At 36.7% G+C, this 21,484-nt stretch overlaps 1 protein-coding gene across 1 annotated transcript; it reads right to left on the bottom strand.

Moving 5' to 3' along the window:
- Positions 1-2,360: 2,360 nt before the first annotated feature.
- On the bottom strand, positions 2,361-20,760 carry LRRCC1 (leucine rich repeat and coiled-coil centrosomal protein 1). Its single transcript, XM_014254122.2, has 19 exons — positions 20,514-20,760; positions 20,229-20,434; positions 19,800-19,865; positions 18,881-19,048; positions 16,880-17,049; positions 16,578-16,787; positions 15,606-15,808; positions 14,739-14,898; positions 14,229-14,377; positions 13,008-13,212; positions 10,549-10,688; positions 9,594-9,795; positions 8,243-8,428; positions 6,888-7,062; positions 6,012-6,175; positions 4,981-5,189; positions 4,654-4,791; positions 3,187-3,322; positions 2,361-2,580 (listed from the first exon to the last, which is right to left on the bottom strand). Exons 1-19 carry the CDS (start codon positions 20,561-20,563, stop codon positions 2,449-2,451), a joined length of 3,069 nt encoding a protein of 1,022 aa, XP_014109597.2. The 5' UTR covers positions 20,564-20,760; the 3' UTR covers positions 2,361-2,448.
- Between the last annotated feature and the right edge of the window lie 724 nt (positions 20,761-21,484).

Below are 21,484 nucleotides of genomic sequence, written 5' to 3' on the forward strand. Positions count from 1 at the left end.
CCATGTAATCATAAAGAGCATAAACAATGCCAAAGACAGAGTCATTTGCAAGAAAAAAAAAATGTTCCAAGCCCTACTAAGACATGCATGTTCCCAAGTACTGTAGTATGAAATTCCTGAATGAAGAGCAAGGGCTAGAAAGAATTCATGTTAAAAATGTTAACAACTCCCTATGATGAAATCAGAAAATAAGTTTCAGAACAATGATTTTGGAGTTAAAACTCAGAGGAGATATTAAGAAATTGAATCAAGGTAAGAATAAGTTCTTGTAACTTCCTGGTGCATTCCAGGTATTCAATTACTTCACCCAAAACAATAAGCAAAGAAAAAAGAAGTGCCCCTGGAAACAGTTGATAAACATGACAGAAAAGGACTCTGAAGCAGTGCAAGTTTTCTGCACCAATGATATCCGTGAAAACGCTATTGAACAGCTTTCCAGGTGAGTATTTCCCTCACATACTGTGGATGGGGTATATAGAGCACAAGACTAAGAAATAATTTTTCTGCCTATAGAGAACTGATGGAGTTCTTACACCCTGCTAATTATTACCACTATTTATTAATTTTTACACGATATGGACCAAAGGCACAGACTCCAAGCAAACAGTCCTTAACAGCTCCCTCCTACCTTAGCTGAGAGTACCACAATGCAGGCATCTCCCCATTAGTGCTGATGGCTCACTCCTGGTGTTTCCATGGCTCAGGTATGGGAACTCGATGCGGGGAGTCAGAGATGAAGCAGGTGCCTGCTTTTTGTCCCCTCCACAAATTTGGAATTTTACCTTTTTATAAGACCGTGCAATCCCTAGATAATTTTCAGCCCTACACACCTCCCCCTGAGTGAAGCAGAGTGGGGTTGTTTTCCCAGCCTGTTGCAGATGCCTCATTCAGTTGTCGGGCTGCCTTTTTTTTTATTTTGCTTTGCAAATGTTAGTTCCATTGTTGGGCTGCCTTTTTTTTTATTTTGCTTTGCAACTGTTAGTTCCATTCTTAAAGCAAAGAGTCTGTTCCCAGATTTCAAGTTTGTGCTTTGTCAAAGACTAGTCACTGATGATCAGGATGTTGTTTGTGCTGCCACGGCCTCTGCCTTCAACTTGTGCCCATATTTTCAAGGCCTTTTTCATCTCACGCTTAAGCTGCACCTCATATCAAGAAGCAGCTGGTATCAAGCTCTGGTTCACACAAGCTTTAATTAACAAATTGATAACAAACCTAGCAGGCCTCACACAGTTGCCCAAAGGCCAGGGCTTTTTACTAGCACTAAGTACTTTTTCGGGGCTGCTGGGCACCAAAATGCCCCGTCACTTACACTGTGCCAATGTGCCGAAGCCTGGGTTCTGAACCCAGATGGTGAATCGGCTTAGAGCTGCTGTGGTCACCGGAGCAACAGGGCTCTGCTTCAGCCACTGCGAGGCATAAGGACAAGGAGGAATAGCTCCACCTGGTGACCCAGCGGTCCCCGTGATTTTACTGCTCACGGCTCTCTTCACTAGAGCAGCATGAAAATGCTTCAGAGGATGGGGTAGTTCAGGAACAGTTTCGGGGCTTCTGAGAACGAGCAAATGAAGTAAATGCCTGAGTACAACAGAGATGGTAAAGCCTCCACCATGAAATAACAATATATTAACATAAGGCTTATGTTTTGCTTCTCTAAGAAGCTCTTAGGTTATTATCTTCTCTATTTCAAAAGCCTGTAGGAAGCCTACTGCTGTGGAGAAAACCAAACTATGCTGCCAAAAAAGCCACTCTAAGTTTCAGTAGTTACACATTCTCCAACAGTGGCAGATTAAACATGTTTTCAGGTCCAAGAAACGTGGAGTCTTTACAAGGGCATGTTGTGACAGGACAAGGGGGAATGGTTTTAAACTGAAAGACAGTAAGTTTAGATTAGCCAATAGGAAAAAAATTCCTTACTGTGAGGGTGGTGAGGCACTGGAACAGGTTGTCCAAAAAAGGTTGTGAATGCCCCATCTCTGAAAGTGTTTCAGGCCAGGTAGGATGGGGCTCTGAGCAACCTGGTCTAGAGTTGAAGGTGTCCCTGCCCATGGCAGGTGTGTTGGAACAGCATGATCTTTAAGGTCCCCTTCAAACCAAGCCCTTCTGTGATTCAACATTCTTGGTTCTCTCATTACAAGAATCTTTACCTCACTGAAGCAAAGCTTCAAACTCTTGGCTAAGACATTTCCAACTTCCTTTTCCCTTATTAAACATGCCAATTTCTAAATTCATATGATGGTTTTCATCTATACATGTTTTGACCCATTTTGACAGCAGTTAAAAATAGCCAAAGGTTAGAAATAACTATTTATTATGAAAACAGTGTAGAAACATTTTCCTGTTCCCTGAACTATCAAAATATACAACAAAAACTTAATTCTCTAGAAAACAAGGAAAAGTGCATTGTAGTGGATGAAACTGCTTGTGTAATATACATTTTTAGTATAAATATTAATAATCTTCGAAGTCTTGTTGAATATCATTCAGTGCATGTGTAAGTCGTCTTATTTTATTTTCCATGGCTTTTTTATTGTTTGCCATTTCTTGCAGAAGCTCCCTCATTTCTTCTTCAACAGAGTAGACCTGAAAAAGCAGAGAGATGAATTAGAATTCTTGCTTTTCTTAATACACCTAAACCCATATAATCTTGGCAATTTTTAAAACTGATAAGCAATGCAAGAGTTACATGCTTATATCTTTGAATATACAATGCATTACTTTTGATACTGGATGCAGTAGCAGAATTTTTTCTTTAAAAAAATGTATTAGTCTCCTGGGAGGTAGCAAGTACTGTATCAATCCAGAAAACTTATTATGGAAAAAAGCACTAGTTGTCATGTTAAGGAAGAATGCAGTAGATGCCTGAAGCAGTAACAGTTAAGGCTGGCATGGATGAGTTAAATAGGTTATCTGGCATAGTCATCATTACTCTTGCCTGTATAGATAAGGGAATGTTTAGCTATTGATTCATAACAGCCGCATCGTATGGAGCTTTGCTTGAATATAAAACATTACAATGCACAAGTCTAGAGATTTTCTTGCTGCGCTAAGATTGAGTACTAAACCAGGACTGTTTCCATCCAGAGTCAGCCTGAGATTCAAACAGGAGACTTCCAGGCACCACTCTTGCAGCAGCTGGAGAATAAAAATGCAAATACAATAAACATATAAATTGAGTATTAAAATTACTTTTTCATTTGCTGCTTCAATTTGTTTTTCCTTTTCATTTTTCAGGTGCAAGAGCTCTTCCTGATGTGCTGCCAACACTGACTCAAGTTGTTTTCTGAAGGCATTATCCATTTTATGAAGCTTTTCGACAGCAATCCTAAAAAAAAAGATTGAAAAAAAAATCATAGTCCTGCAAATAACTCCTTTGCTTTGTCAAATTCTGCCTTTGATAAGGTTTTTATAACTTAGGCATGAAGGTAATTATATATTGGCATCAGAAATGTCCTGTTTTCTCAAGTACAAGTTCTAGCTTTATGCGCTGTGTCAGGACCTTTAGCATTCTCTAAGGAGAGTCATTTAATCACTAGCAAAGGATATAAAGATTAGGGCTTGCTACTGTCATCATGGATAAGAACTCCACCTGTTTTCACACATCTTACACTTTTGATTCCCAAGAAGTGAATGAACTGTGTGATCCTGTGAATGGCCTGTGAGCCTGTCTCTCACAGAAACAGAACAGTGTCTCCTTCACTGGAAAGAAGCATTTCTTTAACTCCAAGCAAATTCTGCTTTTAGGAGATAATTCTTAAATATGTAGGAACAAAAAACAAGGCAAATTTATACAATCGATTTACAACAAAATTCTGCAACAAACCAGAATTGTTAAGAACAAAAATATCAGTTTCACTACTGATTTTCTAACAATTCCAAACCCTAATACTACTGGACTATTTGAGGTGGTTTGTTTTGTTTGGCTTTGTTGTTGTTGTTGATTTTTTGTGGTTCTGTTTTTTTTTCTTTCTATGCAGTCTTATTAACTAGCTGGTATTTTCTCAAGAATAGCTGGAAGGAAGGAAGAAACATGAGAAGGGGGCCAAAGAATAAAGTAAAAATAACAGTAAGAATCTAAACTTATCACAGGCATTGGTCTAGTGAACTCCTTCATCATTCCATAAGCATATGAAATAATTTTCTGGGTTGTATTTGTTTATGTATGATCTCATATTTAACTATTAATTGATCACAGAACTTGGCAGTAAAAGAGGAACAAGAAAATAAATTAAAAATCTTGCTATTTGAATGGGAAAAGAATGACATAATTCAGAAACAGCCACAGACTGAAATAGTGATTAACAGACACCAAGTTGGGCAGGAGTACTGATCTGCTGGAGGGCAGGAAGGCTCTACAGAAGGGATGGGGGCTGGTTGTGTTGATGGGACAAGGCCAATTGTATGAGGTTATTTTCAAAGAAAATGGAAATTAAGAAGTTCAGATGCCAAATGCTGTAACTGAATGCCAGTTCTATGAAGTAAGTCACCTCAACAGCAAGAATTCCTTCTGGGCCAAGTTTGTAATTAGGCTCACCAAGTAGTCAAAAAGGTATTACACGTTCTTTTACCACTTAAATCAAGCATTTTTGCAGAGTTATTAATAATGCTACTCTATAATAACTGAGTACTCACAAAATAAACTATTAAAGTGTTCACCTTTGAGTTTGAAGGCTTTTATTTCTCTCTTCAATCAGCTTCTTCTCTTTGAAATCAAAGTTCTCCTTCATTTGTTTAACCTGCACCTCCAGCTGGCTTAATAGCTCTCCTTTACCTTGCCACCTCTTTTTCAGTGCACTGAAAATAAAATGTACATATTTACAATGAATGTAAATACCACTTCTTAGGAAGGCAGAAGAGCTTTTCATGCTTCTATTTTTCCTCATTTCTGTGAGTTTTAATAGCAAGTGAGTACTCTCTGACTACAGAACAAAGCAGTGTTGCATACAATGATACCAAAGAATTACTGTGATTTGCATGTATCACCTGTGTGCATTCTTAATGTCATCAAGTTCTACTTCTTTTTCTTCTAGCAGTTGCTTTAATTCCTCTTTTCTTTCATTTTGCCTTTCTATTTTTTCCATTAGTTTTTCACATTCAGCAGCTTTCTCATCCAACTGTACTCGAAGCAATTTCTGAGCTTCCCAATTTTCTTCATGGTGTTTCTTGATTTGTTTATCTTTTTCTACTAAGCCCTTTAGAAGATAAATATTTTAGAACACATAAACTCCCTTTACTGCTACCTCAATGTAACAATGTGTTTAGTCTACGATGGAATAAAGCAGAGAACATGAAAGTTTACTCTTCTGAATGTATGAAGAACACTTAGTAAAGTAATACTCAATTACTTAATCTTCCTCTAAAAGAATTCTGAATTAAAAAAAAAGTCATCAAAACATAAATCTGAAGTTGAAAGCAAGATAATCAAAAAGTTATTTTAAATTCTTATTCTACATAAAAGTTAAATAAACAACTTATATGTAAGTCACTGAGCTCACAATCTGTAACAATGAGTAATGCATCTGACTTAACATGCTATACAATTTTGACTAATAAGCTAGTTTTAAGTCCTTAAATGAGGCAAATGGAATTACTGGGACAAAACATATTACCTCTGCTGCCAAAATAGTGTTTTGCAAGAACAAATAAAGAAAAAATATTTATGTTGTAAAATAAATGTGAAGCAAACTTAAAAATTGTTTTTCCTTTTCTTTTAAACACTCAGGAAGAATTATGCTATCATAATTTCACCTCTCTCAAAATCATTACCAAGACTAAACTGAAGCAAGGCAAAGAGAATCTGTACATAAATATGGTTCAATGAGAGATTCAAAGTAGCATCACTGTGCATCAATTTAATAAAAAGCTCTCTTCTGCTCTCAGTGAAATGAATTGCCACTGACAGCCTGATTGTGATTTGTGAGTGCAGACCCAGCTTTTATCACAGGCTTTGTGATAGCTAAAATTACGACTTACAGTGAAAGTTAAGTACACAAATTGTCAGATATATCACTTACTTCTTTTAATCTCCTAATTGTTTCTGTCTGATCATCCACAATTTTGTTTTTAATTTTTATGGTATCACTGTCCTGTTCCTTTTGCTTTTTTAAAGTGTCAATCTCATTTGTTAAAACTTCAATTTTTGCCTCCAGTTTCCCCCGATCTTGTGCAAGATGAGCTCCTGGACAAAAGAGGATATTCACATTACAATAGAAACTCATTTTATACATGATTTCAAGATGTGGAATTTTGGGAGATTGGGCTGGGGAAGGTGAGAACTTTACAAACCAAGTATTGACTAATCTCCCCACTGGAAACACTGTAGGGGTTTAATCTGTAGGTAGGTAACTCTTAAGAGGAAATGCAGAACTGAAAGTCTGTGTTTTATCCTTTTTGAAAACTCTGAAAAATAGTTGACAATAATTCTTACAGACCCCAAAAGACCACAAGGTGGTGCTGAGTCCCAGGAATAGAGAAAAACGCCCAAACTTTTTTTTCTCCCAGCATTTAACATTCTTTTAAGATATGAACTGAAATTTCCATATTAGACTTCCCTGCTAGACAAGAAGCATTACATAACATTATTTACAGATCCTTGCTTTTTGAGTTTCATGTTTAAAAGTTCTTTGTACAACTTTATGGTATTTTCACATTTTCAGGAAACAGATAACTGTATTCACAGCTGACTCCCACAATTGCTGTTACAGATCCTGCACCAGCCCATGTGCCACAGAACATTTATTTTTGCACATCATCTTTACAACTGGATAAGATCAGGAAGGCACCCAAGGACCCTGGCATGATTAAAACTGAAAAAAATGAGTGTTTATTTGAAACTTCAGATATTGAACACCAAAATTTTTTCTGCAAAAGAAAAAACCTCACTATTTTACCCTGTTCTGCCAACTCCTGCCCCCATATTTTTCTTTCCATTTTTAATCCATCAATCACAGATTCCTGGGCTGTAAGCTGGGAAATAAGTTTTCCATTTTCCTTTTTTAGAAGTTCAACTTCAACAGCCTTTTGTTTGTCCTCCTCAATCACAGTTTCAAGCTCTCCAGTTCGACACTGTGTGAACAAACATTGGGAAAAGACAGAAAAGATCATTTAAAACAACATTCAAAATTTCAAATCAATATTAAGGGGTTAGGAAAGTAATCCTTATATACACCAAATTAAGGTAACTGAAAAATATGCTACTTGTATTCAGGGTTCTATCTGCATCTCATTCCAGTTCTGAAACACAAATGTTTGCTTCAAATTGACATACTTCAATCCCAGGAAACTATAAAGCTGACTTCTAAATACCCACTCTAAAATATCAATGTCATCATAAAAACCTGCTCAGAATTATAAATGCAAAAGTCAAGAAAAGCAAAAGAGAAAGTAAAGATATTACAAACTGAATCAGAAGACGACAGAAGCTGGAATGTACTTTCACTTCCAATGATACATATTTATCTTCTATTATCCAAGCTACTTTTCGTTTTACAGATTACAGCTATTTAATATAGGTATTTTTCAATTTTGTTCTTAAAAGCACCAGTGACTGGCAGAATCTTATTCTGTACAACAAAAAAATGTTTGGGCACCCTAACAAAAACAACAAAATGTAGAAGGGAGATTAGAAACAGCTGTGCAGGGGTTGTGCTTCACCCAAGTATTAGCACAAAGCTGAACTGGATCACACAACCATTCAAAAGTTATATCTTTAAGATTTATAAAAATTATTTATGGATAATAGAATAGTACTAGAATATGTTGCCACAAAGCAACTGTGCCCACAGTATTTAAGATTAAAATTTGACTATTAGTAGATAATGAATCATACTTTTAATGCTATACAACTAGGAGATACTGAGCTGCTAATAACTACACTGTATTATTAGTTCAATTACATTTTTACTTCATATACAGTGACCAGTGCAGAAGCATGTTCCATTTCTTTGAATTTACAAGGGGTCAGGGCTACTAATGTATTTTTGATTGACCAACTACTACTGCTCACAGCGCAAGGAGTGCACTTTGCAAAACATGAATTAGTCCACGTTTTTCTACACGGGGAGCAGTATTTATGAGAAATAGAAGTGCAAGATGCAAGAATAAAGGCTGATGTGCACTACTAGGTTTTAGTGCAATAGGAAACCTGTGTCTTTTAGTTAACCAAGCTTGTGTAGAATCATTAACTTTTATAAATGAAACATTACAAAAAATAATCTATGTAGTTGAAATGTTTAGAAACAAGTACCTTTAGGTTTGCTGTAACTTCCTCGTTTGATTTTGTTAATTCTGCAATTTTTGCTTTCTGTTCTTCCACTAAATTTGTCAGGTCCTGGATCAGACTTGCCATATCTTTTTCCCTTCGTTCCAACTCAAAGAGGGCTTGTTTGTGTTCAACTAGATGAGCAGAAGCTTTTTCAAAATCCTGTTTTACCTAAAATTTTATAAGACAAGACTTGAAAAATGCTAACTTTTGGAAAAAACAGTGTATATATAAACACAGGTGACATCTGAATTTCACGTGAAAACACAGAAATTCATCAACTGTATATGGAATTAGAGAATATCTGAAACCAGTTTTCTCCTGGTTTGTTTGTGAAACTTCAACTTGAAAAACTGGTTCTACCCAGCTACATATTTGTAAATAAACCCCCAAACCCAACAAAACATAAAAAAACAAATTACAAACCACCCCCCCCAAAAAACCCCAAAAAACACAAAAAAACCCCCAAAAAAACAAACAAACAAAAAAACCCCACCAAAAACAAAACAACAAACCTCACACACAGCGCAAAAAAACATCATGGGTGGATGGGAAGCAGTGCAGAAAAAATATACTTGGGAACTTAAAGCAATGCCTTGATCTAATCTCATTGTTAAAATTGACACCAGAATCTCAAATAAAAGACAAAGTTAATTCAAGCCTTTTTTTCTTGCAACGGAAAGATCTAAAGGGTAAAACCCCTGTCTTTTCTTTCTCCTCCCATCTATTTAAAACTTACTCAAAGCAAAGAAAACCAAATTTAAGTACAAGTAGGTAATATTTTATTTAGCATATAAAAAATGTAAACACTCGCCACAGAAATAAATTTTCTAAGGAATTTAGCTAGCAAATTTTGAATTTGAGTTTCAAAATGTATATCCAAAATTCAATTTTGAAAATTTACACAATAAGGAATGGTATTATTAAATGCACTTGTGTATATATATATATATATTTAACGATAACCTTATCAATACATAAACCAAAAATTTACTGTAATTGAATATATTCTAATTGAAGGTCAATATATTTTAAAAGAAATTAATAACATCAGACAGAGGGGGGGGGTTTTAAAATTTCTTTTGATTAAGTTCTACATATGAACAAAAATGCTGGTGTTTTTGAGTGCCAACTTGGTATTTGCTGTCATTGTTCTAATCACTGACATTCAAGCCCTTCTACCAGTATTTCTGCATGAATCCTTGGAGCAAAGATCATAGGGATAAAAAAACAACCCAACAAAACACCAAAAAACCACACCCAGAATATGCACCCAAGCCCAACACATTTAAGAGAACTGCAACCCCACCTAGTGTGAGATGAAATGTTCTCCTACCTCTTTAAACCTTTTTGATTCAATGGTTAAAGCTAAACGAAATTCATCTTCTAACTCTCTATACTTCTGGTTTGACATGTTAATTTTCTCCTGCAATTCTCTAACATGCTGTTCATGCCTCTGCTGCTGTTTAGACACTTCCTTTGACAAAGCATCTTGGAATTCAGGTCCATATAAAGCAACTCGGGTTCCAAGTTCCTTCCTGAAATTACCAAGCATACACTTGAGACATGAACTGCAGGATCTCACAATGCTGAGTTCATTTCCTTGGTCTTACTGAACAAGGATAACGAATTACATAATAAATGGGATAAATTCCTTCATCTCACAGACAGCCTTCAGTCTTCTCTGACAATGGTCCTGGCATGAGGAAAATTCTGCTGACTGCTGTTAAAAATACCCAAAGGAATATTCTTAATTTTTAATTCAAACATTTGTAGAAATTATTCAATTGTGCTTAGCCTCAAATATTCCCCAAAAAAGGGAAATTTTCAAAGAGGAAAACACCCAGGCATGTAACTCACCCTCCACCCAACAAGCAAGATACTGCAGAGGCTGACTGATTTTTTGGAACACTTTGTGTTATTGTAGCATATGCAGCTCTTCAGACAGCAATTCAAATACAATTTTATTTTTATCTGATTATTCCTGGATTACAGATCAAGTATTTAATATAATGAATTCAGCCATATTATAAGACAAGAACCTTTCACATGAAAGGCTGGAAGTTGCCTACATGAACTTATGAGTCAGGAATCTACAAGATATTCTTAAATGAGCAGGAAAATGCATGGGAAGACATATACATTTTAACAAAGACCATCTCTTCCACTCTTCCAAAACAAACCAAACCCATACAAAAACACATTCATACCTTAAGAACACATTTAAACAAAACATGCCGGCAACACAAGCATCTCTATTAACTTGTGAAAAGAAAATAACGACCCCGTACCTTTGCTCTTGCTCTCTTAATACAAGAAGCTCATGTAGTTGTTTTACCTTCTCCTTCTGCTGTCGGACAGATATTCGAAGTAACTGTACTTCTCTTTCATTTGCTGATGCTTTAAGCTCTGCTTCTTGAACCTGTTTCATCTGTGTCATTCAGACAAGAGCAAGATTTTCTTAAAACTGTAATTTAATCTTCATGTTTTATACTAGAACACAAAGGAACAGGTGCTTTCTAAGAGTTTTGTATTTGGGTTTTTTTTTTGTTTTGTTTCTTTCTTAATATTGTAACACTTGAATAAATTTAAGACAAGATGTTTAAAATAAAGTCGTAACTTCCTACAACTCAAAAAGCAACCTTAATAAAAAACCAAGGGCATTTACTTAATTTGTAAAGAACTTCAAGGTGTCCTGCAGAAGTTGAAGAAGTGCACTGGCAGAACAATTTCCTCAATTAGAAACTCATTTATTGTAATACTTTATTAGTTTCAAACAACATTTTTAGATGTATTCAACATTAACTTCATTTTTTTAACACTCCACTTTTGAAAAAAATCTCCATTTTTCTGATTTGTATAGTTTAGAGTTGCTGAACAGAGCTGCTTTTTAATGATTTTACAAAAAATGTAGAATCAGTATAAACACCAGATGGCATACTCCACTTTTTCCACTTGCATTTTTCAATGCAAGCTTTTATGAATAATTCCATTTTATAGACTTAATCCTTTTAAATACAAAACTCTTTTCTGATTCAACATGAAGAAAAAAGATATGAAAAAGTTTTAAAAAAGGTTTTGATTACTCATTAAATGGTAATTCAAAATCAGGACACTTCAGAAGGCTGAGTTCTTATGTTCTACGTGTTAAAGCCTTTTCATGAATAGTCTAATGAGTAACTTTTAGATACACCATACTGTATTCCTTAGTTTTGTGGAAGAAGAGAAGCAATTCTCTCCTAAATTGAAGCACTTGAAAATGTCAAGCAAGAACACTTTTTGACAAAAATGTCAAGGAAGAACAAGGGAATAGGGTACGCACGTAGATGCATAGTAAACTTACTCATCTTGAATCCCTTCAAAAAGTCATCTAGTAATGCTGCCTGAAGGCCTTAGAAAGTGGTGGCTATGTGGAGTAACCATAATTTACCACTGAAAGTAATTGCCAGGATGTACAGTGAGAAAGCTCCATAAAATATTCTAGAATTTCTTAATCTTGGAATTGATAAAACAGGCCAGAGGTATATTAAATCTGAACATTCAAAAAGAGGATTTAGTTTTGAGACCATCATGATTATTCTTTGAAATTATTAAGGAGCATTTGCTACAGGATCTTAAAGACAAGAACAAAGACCGTCCCTTAATAATGCTACTACCACCAAAAGAGGTGACTTATTTCTACAAAGTCATTGAAGGAAAAATAAAAACGTCATACATCAATAAGGTGTTTCCATTCTTATAGGATAGAAAAAGCCACACACATATTTGCAAATCCCACTCTCCTGTTCTTCAAATCACTAAAACTAGTAATTTTCAAACTGACAGGTAGATAACTGATCTAAACTGAAGGTCACTTCTAGATTCCATGACAGCTCCAGGGTAAGGAAGAAACAGAAGAGCCACTCAAGTGCCCAAACAGAAGCCTAAAGTAGAGGGTGTTTTGGATGGTACTTTGCAGTTTGTCTATCAGCACACTCCATGATTCTTATTCCTTTCAGGGAAACTGAACAACAACACTTCCTAGAGCACCACACTATCAGTTCAAAGGCTTTTCAGGATGGATGTGTTAAGATTAATTTTCTCTAAGTTCAGTGACACAGGAATGGACTAACATGGGAATATAAACAAACAAAATAAATAAATATTGGAGGACACTTAAAATTCAGCAACTAATTTTTCAGAAAGAAATAGTGGCAGTATCTGGTCCAACATCTTGATCTTATATATTTGTATACACAACAAAGATTCTCTGACTACTAAATTATCATTATCTTCTCCAGCTGTAAAAACAAAACCAAAAAATCACAAACAAACAAACAAACACAAAACATCACACAAACTATAACGTTCTCAGCAATTACTGTTTTGTTCTGGTTGTAATTAAAAACATCTAATTCTTTAGATCAGCAAAACAGAACCACTAGATTTCCACTCCAGTAGTAAGATGTCTATTGATTTTAGCAACTTTAAAAACTTGTCTTTTTCACTCTGTATTTTCAGAAAATATCAACTCTCAGTGTTAAGTACATAGGACTTTTCTCTTTTATCTTAAGACCACCATTTATAAAATACATTAATTGACAATTAAAATGGATACCTGTTGTTAAATACTACTATGCAGAAAAAAGGCCCCAGGTTTTATTGTGGACAACTCAGACTCAGAGCTGGTAAAATCTAGTATTTCTTTGTATTCAGGACTATGATAGCCACCCTGTTGCCATTGCATTATTTACTCATGAAAAATATTTACCTCTACTGCTCGCTGCTGTAATCTCTGTGTCTCCATCTTGGATAGTGTTTCTTCTAAAGCTTGCATGGACTTCTGGTATGCTGCCTCTTTATTTCTTGCCTGATTTAGCTCATTAGTAAGCCTTTCAGTTTCACCTTTCAGCTGCTGGACGTCTGCTTGCAGTCTTGCTTTGGCATCTCTCTCTTTCAATATCAATTCCTTTAACCTAAGAATAAACACAATAAAGTTGCATTACAAACATTTTACTTAGAAGTTTGATGCCAAATACACTGAGAAAAAGGCATTAGTAGCTGTTGTAGTGACATATCTTGTTTACCACTGAGTTTTACTATTTACAGCATTGTCATAAAACTGTCTAAAGACATGTAAACTATTACTTAAGTCATGTGTAGCATTACTATATGAAAATTCATTTTAAAAAACCTGAGATGGAGACAACCTCATAGATACAACCTTTAGGATTTGATTCCAGTATTACTTTGCTTTACAAGGAACATAATAAGCCTCCTACAGAAGATGGTATAAATGTAGATGGGTATAAAATAAAGGTAGGAAGTGAACCTAAAACAAATAGGGAAAAAGGGGAAATATTCACAGTCAGTCATCGATGGTAACTCAGGAAGCATGTAGCTTGGTTTTTCCTAAAAGAAAGAAGATGTGGCTTTGATAAATACAATGCAGTTATGAAAAAGACAAATGGAGCAGACATCTCCAAAAATAAGATTTTTTTTAAAAAAGGCCGCTGCTCAGAACACACAAGGGTGGTGACAACTATCTCTCTGAAGATGTGCTAGTCCTGCCCTGCCCTATGGGCCAACTCTGGCCTGCCAGAAACATTTTTGTTCTAATGTGCTGTGCAGGTAAAAGCAAAGAACACTCTAGGTATATGTGGAAAGGAAGACTGGGACACAGAAGGCAGAAGTATGATATGGGACAGCTACTAGAGCTTGAATTGAAGGTACAGTTATGATACAGATTGCTTGGAAAGTAATGTCTAGAAATGGAGGAAAGTGGCATACTGATATGCCTAAGAACAGGAAGAAAGCTGCAGAAGGGAATTTCACTAGGTAATACTGAGACAAATTCTAGCAGTTTCTTGATGCCTTATTTTCGAAGTATATTGTTTAAAGCTGTCCTTGTTTCTTAAGCCTACAAAAGGAATTATTGGAAACTAAAAAAACCACCATAACAAACTCTTAGACTACAGCACTGTTTCCCTACCTGTCTCTAGTGTGAACAGCCATACTCTGAATATTCTTTTCTTCTTTTGTATGCTTCTGTAGCTCACTGATATACTCTAATAATTTCTTCTCTGCTTGCTCTGCTTTCCACCTCCTTTCTTTCTCCTGATCCAGTTCCTGAATCAGTACCTTAGCAAGAATGTGATAAGCATCAACTTACTAAGAAACATTCAAGCACAGCCAAAAATGACAAACAATATTTATAATTGAACAAGGAAAGAAATTGAAAAGAACAATACTTTTTTGTCTTCCTGGAATTCATGGATGACGCAACAAAGTGCAAGCAACCAGGCCAAAAACTCCCATTAAACTGAAAAAAAATACATCCTCTCCCAGTTGACACTATAAGAACTATAAGAACTCCACTACTTTTGATAATATCTACATGGAATTATTTCTGTCACCTGCAGTATTAGTTTGACCAGGAGAAATATGTTTGGCTTCAGATGAAGATATACTCATATTTAACTTGAAATGATGCAAAACCTACTTGGTATGTTGATTCCTCTATGGGATTAGATTCACATTCTTCTACTTTTTCCATATTGCTCTGTCTTCCAGTTAGTATTTCAGCCTTTCTTCCCACTACTTTAAAATGAGAGTCTTTCTGACTGAAGCATGGACACTTTGAGGAACTCTTCTTCTCTCCTCTATAAGCAGAGTTTAAACAGTAACTTTTAAATGAAAAAAAAATTACATTTCTGTGCAGCTGCTGAATACTAGGGAGTTCAAAACCAATTTGAAAATAATTTGCAGTCAGACCATAGTAACAGCTAAATTCAAATATTCAGCTCCAAAAAGGTACTTACAACTAGTAGATGCTACCTAAAACCATCTCAAGACCATATACACATGAAATAATTTTATGAGAGTAGAGTAGTTGTAGAGCTGCAGCAGCTGACTGAACAAATATATTCCAATTTGTATTGTCTTCTACTCATCACTTCTGACATTTACTATATAAATCAAACAAATCACTATGGCATCCTCAGCTTCATCAAGAATATATATTCTTGACCATTGTTCTGACACCATGAATCTTTTATTTTTTCAGTTCCATCTGTGGAGAATTCTTTTGTCATCACAATTTAAAATAAAAATATAAACATAAGCTGTTAGGATTTTGGAAGTGTTTGTTTTGGAATCTTCAATTTCCTTCTCATCTGAAGAAAGAAACAGCAAATATGGGGAAACAACCGAATGAAGCCTCAGTAGCTACTCATTTTCAGAGCACTATTTACTGACCTGATTTACTCAACCTACCACTTTCAGTGACATGTTTCAAATTAAAACTATCTTAATGGTGGCAATATTCAGTTTAATTAATTTTGGCTTCATATAGTAAACACTGGGATACCTGTCAGTTATTTTCTTCTTTAGATGACTTGCATGACCTTTTGCAGATAAGGCAGTTTTACGGTAAGTGGGGATCTTGCTTCCTTTCATGACCTTTCTGTTGTTCTCTTTTCCACTCTCATTTTCACTCTCAGAAGTTGGATCTGTGTCTCTCTTAGCTTTGAGAACACTTGGAGCAGCTTCCTTTCTTGAATTATCAGATACCTAAGAAGAAATCAAAGTTTTAGATACAAATTTTACAATTTCTGATTGGCTAATTTCTAACACTTATTCAGGTGCTATTTTTAAAAAAGTTCACACAAAAAAATTTTGACAAAAACTAAACAATTGCTTCCAGTTCTTTACTTTTCCATTTACTTTCCATTCTCTACTTGTTGAAATATTTTGTTGTTTTAAAGCTAAAATAAACCCAGAATGCTTGAGAACATTTAGTTGTTTCCTTTTGAAATACCTGAAGCTTTGTAAAATCCTTAGGCAGTTGGTGAGAAAAGTAAAACAAACACAGCACTTAAAAACCAAAAAAGCCTTGCAAACATCACCTACCAAACAAACCTGGCAAACTTATGTTACTTATGTCAACAACACAAACTGTATTACATTACAAACATATCAGACCAAGTTGACCTATAGGTGAAATTAATTTTCACCAACTGTATAACCCAGGCACTTTGTTGCATTTCATGTTTTACTTTGGTTCAGTTAGCATATTGATGGTGTCAGGACTGTGATTTTTATTCACTATGGTTTTTATACTGTATGGAATGATTCATGATACAAAGTGCAACCTTCAGTTTAAAAGACTTGTTTTTATTCTATTACCAGCTTCTCAAAATGATTAAGAACACATTAGCACAGTCAGCCCATACATACCAGTAGAAATGCTGTAGTTTGTTTCAGCAAATTTTTCATTATCAGAAAGGTGCACCTTCTCTTACAAACAAAACTTGCTGTGCCATCACAAAAAAAAAATCACCTTTTGCAGTATCTGTAGAATCTGATCTTCTATTTTTTTAATCCTTATCTCACTATATATTTTATCAAGCTCGGTCTTCTCGGGTTCAGAAGATGAGACAAGCTCTGTGGAGGAGCTGGTAGCACCTTGCACTGGTATCCTTGTACGCTGCCGAAACTGAGCCAGCGCCTGGTCGATGTGTGGTGTTGCCAGCGGCAAGGGAACATTGTTCTATCAGAACAAAAGACAACCCCTGTGGCATTAATATGTTGCATGCAATATAAAAATAGAATATGTCAATTTTAAAACCAGTACACACAAACCTGATATTGGGAAGAAGGGCACCCAGGTGAAATCAAAGAGTCCAAAATGTCTTCTGAACACTGCAAATCTGAACAGTTTTCTTCTGCCAGGTCCACTGATTCACCAGAAATATTTCTTCCATCTAGAGCTGTTAGCTGGGGCAATGACTGAAGAACAGTTTCTCTATAACCTCGAGAAAAAGACCACATTTAAATTGAAATCAGCTTTCCAAGGGGGTGTATTTTAGGTACCTCATAATCTTAAATGATTCACTGCATTTTTAATGTAAGAAAAAAAGTAGTGAGTAATCTACAATTTTCTCACCTTTCCCCACTCAAGGCTTTCAACAGACATTACAAATTAAATCAACTGGGAAGCTGCCTGCCTAGTCCTGATCTACACAGACATTTCCCAGCCACCATCAGCACAGTGCAATTGCACAGACAACCACTCAATAGCAGCCTACTGTATACAAACTGTTGTACCGAGTGGAAGGGCAGACAAATGTAATAGAAAAGCAAGTTCTGAAAGGGCTTAGACAACTTCATCCTTTGTCAGTGAATGAAATAAGGTGTTATGAAACTGTAAACCAATTAATTTAGCATTTTTAATTTATTAGAATTTGGGCTGCTGAACACAGCAGTTTTGAAGGTGCCACCAAAGACATAGATATGAAGAAGTACATAAACACTTGCAGAAGAAAACTATTGGCATTTTCTAAGTTAATCAGATAATGTTAATAGTCCTGTTTCTGTAGTGCCTGAATGTATTTGTAAAACATGATGAGTACCTTTAAAAACATTACTTAAAACTTTATTTGGCTTTCCTCAATAACTTCTGATGTCTCTTTTGAACTGTACATACGTTACACCCGTATCAACTGTATGCTCATGATATGGTTACTATTTTGCATTGTTTTAATTCCTACTGTCCTACTCTTTGTAATGAAATTATCTTTGAACTCTTGCAAAAGCATCAGTCCTCCTATCTTCCTGTAAGAGATTTTACCCTCTTATAAAAAAAAAAAACCTACACCAATATAGAATGTTAAAATTTAACTTGTTTGAACTTAAGAGTGTAACATTTTAATGGCCTGAATAATGGACCCTCAAACCAGAAGCTCTAACACAACTAAAAGTGATGTATCCACATGCACTCTCCAACTTGTCTCCATGCTGCCTAGTGAAATGCCTGTCACCTATTTGGATGAAAATGCTAATTACTGCAGAGGATCTTAAAGTCTGTCACTGCTGACCAAAGCAAAGGGAAAAGAAGGAAAAGCTAACTGTTACTGATATTTCTTTCACGGTCCTTATCAGTAGCAGACTGTCCACGTCCTGTGCCTGCTCTCTGTCTGCACAGTTCAGTATCTTTAAGTACATTACTGGAGTTCTCCACCTATCCAGCTTATAATATTAATACTCCCGTCCTTCCACTACACCACGTGGGTCAGAGCTCCATCCAACCTGTCCTTGAACACTTCCAGGGATGGGGCATCCATAACCACTCTGAGCAACCTGTTCCAGTGCCTCACCACCCTTCACAGTGAAGATTTTTTCCTAGTATGTAATCTAAACCTACTCCAGTTTGAAGACATTCCTCCTTGTCATGGAGTAGTGACCTGCAGTCCTGTCACTACATGCCCTTGGAAAGAGTATCTCTCCTCCTTTTGTAGACTCCTCTCAGGGGTAGCAAAGACACAGGCTGAACAATCCCAATTCTCAGCCCTTCCTCACAGAAGAGATGCTCCATCCCTCTAATCATGTTGGTGGCCCTCTTCTGCACTCACTAGTGAAAGTGTTGAGCCTTATCAGAGCATACAAGTTACAATTTTGAGAGTATGTCGTGGGGGAAAAAAAGGAAATTTTTTAATGGGAAATTAATTAATTTTGACAGAATTTAGATTTCTACAGGCTGGTCAGTTTATGAATGAATTTGCAAGCTTCAGAAAACAGCTTACAGCTTAAAGGAAATCACTGATCTAATGAGCACAAATTATCTAGGCAAGATCAGATCCATACCTGCTGTGTGACAAACTGGATTGGCTTTTCCGTTTTTTTCCAGTGTGAGGTATGTCAAACTGTGCAGCCCCTTTGTGCACTGAAGTAAGTGATTAATATTGTTTACACAGTTGCTGTGAAGGTCAATGTGGCTAATCTTATGTCTGGTTCCATGAAGGGATTGAAATCCTGGAAATTTCAGGGAAAAAACCAAATAAACACAAAGTAATGTTGTCTGCTACAGTCCTAGACTATGGAGTTTAGAACATAGTGTTAAAAAATATTCAGTAAATAAGAGATCATAACTAGAAATGAGAGAACAACACTTGTTCCATATCCTTGTCTACATGTCAATTACCTATGCTACTCTACCACAATTACAACACTTAAGCGTACTAGTTATGTGACCTAGCTTTAAAGAAACAGATTAATCTCTGTTAAAAAGCATGTAAAAATAAACTTTTTCCTTGAAGTTTCGTTTTATAACACAAGGTCATTAACAAAACTGTTACCAATGCTCTTTTCATTTTCCATTACAGGTTCTCTTGATTTTGTACCATGAAATTGCAACAACTGACTATTTCAACAAAGCGATACAGAAAAGAAATTCCATATCTTATATAAAGTTGCATTTTTGTTCTATAAAAATGAAAGATATTAATATTTTGTAAGTAAGTCTAAAATGTTTACTATACTACTTTCTGAACAAGCTTGGCCTCACCAAACACAGAAGAGTAAATTCTAGTTCAGAACAATCTTTAGTTTTAAAAACTTTAAAGCTGAGAAGAGCAGCAATTTCTACCTTTATTAGAATTATTCAGTGAATTGGTACTTGAAGCGCTAGAAACTTCTGAAAATACACTTGACTGTATTTCAAGTTTTTCAATATTAGAGTGAGACAAATGCTTTGTATTGCACAGCACATGGCAATATCACTTACCAGAGAGATCATGTATGTGATTATATGACAAGTTCAGGATAGTTAAATTAAAGAGTTTTTCCAGTCCTAAACAAAGTGTGGGGAAAAAACAGAAACAGTAGAATTTTCAAAAGAATTCTCTGCTTTCATCCAATTCAAAGCTTGCAAAGCGAACCTTTAAAGACCATAACTATGAATTATGACATTAAACTATAATAATAATACAAAAATCTGGTTTTCCTTCTAAATTAAGGTATTTTGCTACGCTAAGGCCTACAAAGACTATATATACTCATCTTAAATTTTACTTTATACAACGGTTAGCATACTAACTCATACTAACTTGGTACAACCTTACTTATATGCAAACATTCCAGAAGTAAACTTTAAGACTTTAAACTTAGAAAACCTTTTTAACTTGCTAAATGGACATAAATAAACATTGCAGACCCTCCACTTTGGTCAGCAGGTTACAGGACAAGCTCAGGGTGCGCAGCTTAGCCAGGGAACTGAGCCCCTCGATGCGCCGGATCTGGTTTGATGACAGATCCAAGTGCTGCAGATTCCGAAGGTGGTCGAGCCCCTGGATCCTGGCGATGTGGTTACAGTGGGCGTTGAGCGTGTGCAGGTCCGAGCTCAGGGACACATCCCGCAAGCTGGGGAGAGAGGCGCCCACCGTCAGCGGGGCAGCTCGGCCCCGCGCCGCGGCCTCCCCTCACCCCGGCCCGCACTCACCTCTTAACGCCCTTATCTATGAGGCTGAGCTCGCCGGGGATCCCCGCCATCCCGCCGGGCTCCGGTCTGACGGCACCTCGGTTCAAACCTCCCTTGTCCCCACGGCACCGCTCTCCGCCTTAGGCCGGGACACAACGGCCTCACGGCCCCGCCTCACGGCCCCGCCGCTCCCGCGCGACTCCGGCCACTCCCCGCTCCCGCCGCGGGCAGGCGCGGCCGTGGGGAGGCGGCAGCGGGGGACGGGCCCCGTGCCTCCACTGGGCTCCCTGCCGCTTTCCTTTCGCTTCCTGCCGCCTCCTGCCGCTTTCCTTTCGCTTCCTGCCGCTTTCCTTTCGCTTCCTGCCGCCTTCTGCTTGCCGCTTTCCTGCCGACTCCTGCCATGGGCGCAGGAAGGGGCCGGGTTTATAGACCGGACTGCTTTGAATTCTTCCCGGGGGGACGTGGGGCGGGGTGCGGGGGGAGTGCTTTGGTGTTTATTAGAGCTCACCTGGTGTTAGAGACTTTCACAGAATCACAGAATATCCTGAGATGGAAGGAGCACCCAGGGATCATCGATGGCCATCCCCAAGAGTCACACCATGTGTCTGAGAGAGCTGTGGCCGCTTCCCAGGGGAGCCTGTTCCCGTGCCCAACCACCAAGGCATAATCTCAGTGAGGCTTTCTGAGATCAGGCAGCTTTGTCAAAAGTAAAAAAAAATCTTATTAATCTGCTGTTTGGGAGATTTTGTAAATGCCTTTGTTGTACTAGAAATGGTACGCTAGGATGATCAGTAAAAAAAGTTGCATCTGTACTTCAAGATGATATTGAGTGTAACTTTTTTTTTTTAAGGTAGTGATCCAAATTCAGCTGTACATGACAGAATACAAAGAGAATTGGAAGATTGCTGCATATCAAAAAATATGTGTGCATTCACAGCGAAGGAGATTCAGAAAAAAACACTGAAATAAAACAAGAAATTACGTTTTTTAAC

The sequence above is a fragment of the Pseudopodoces humilis genome, chromosome 1 (assembly GCF_049639895.1).
Source record: "Pseudopodoces humilis isolate 2021_Gansu_Grassland_sample_001 chromosome 1, ASM4963989v1, whole genome shotgun sequence".
Lineage (NCBI taxonomy): Eukaryota > Metazoa > Chordata > Aves > Passeriformes > Paridae > Pseudopodoces > Pseudopodoces humilis.

What these genes read in the sequence shown, in the direction of transcription:
- LRRCC1 (XM_014254122.2), bottom strand. Translation starts at nt 20,563, where the DNA reads ATGGCGGGGATCCCCGGCGAGCTCAGCCTCATAGATAAGGGCGTTAAG. An exon ending in AAGAAGAAAATAACTGACAG is followed by an intron (nt 14,899 to 15,605) that starts GTATCCCAGTGT and finishes CTCTGCTTATAG; the next exon opens with AGGAGAGAAGAAGAGTTCCT. An exon ending in TTAAGAGAGCAAGAGCAAAG is followed by an intron (nt 9,796 to 10,548) that starts GTACGGGGTCGT and finishes TGGTAATTTCAG; the next exon opens with GAAGGAACTTGGAACCCGAG.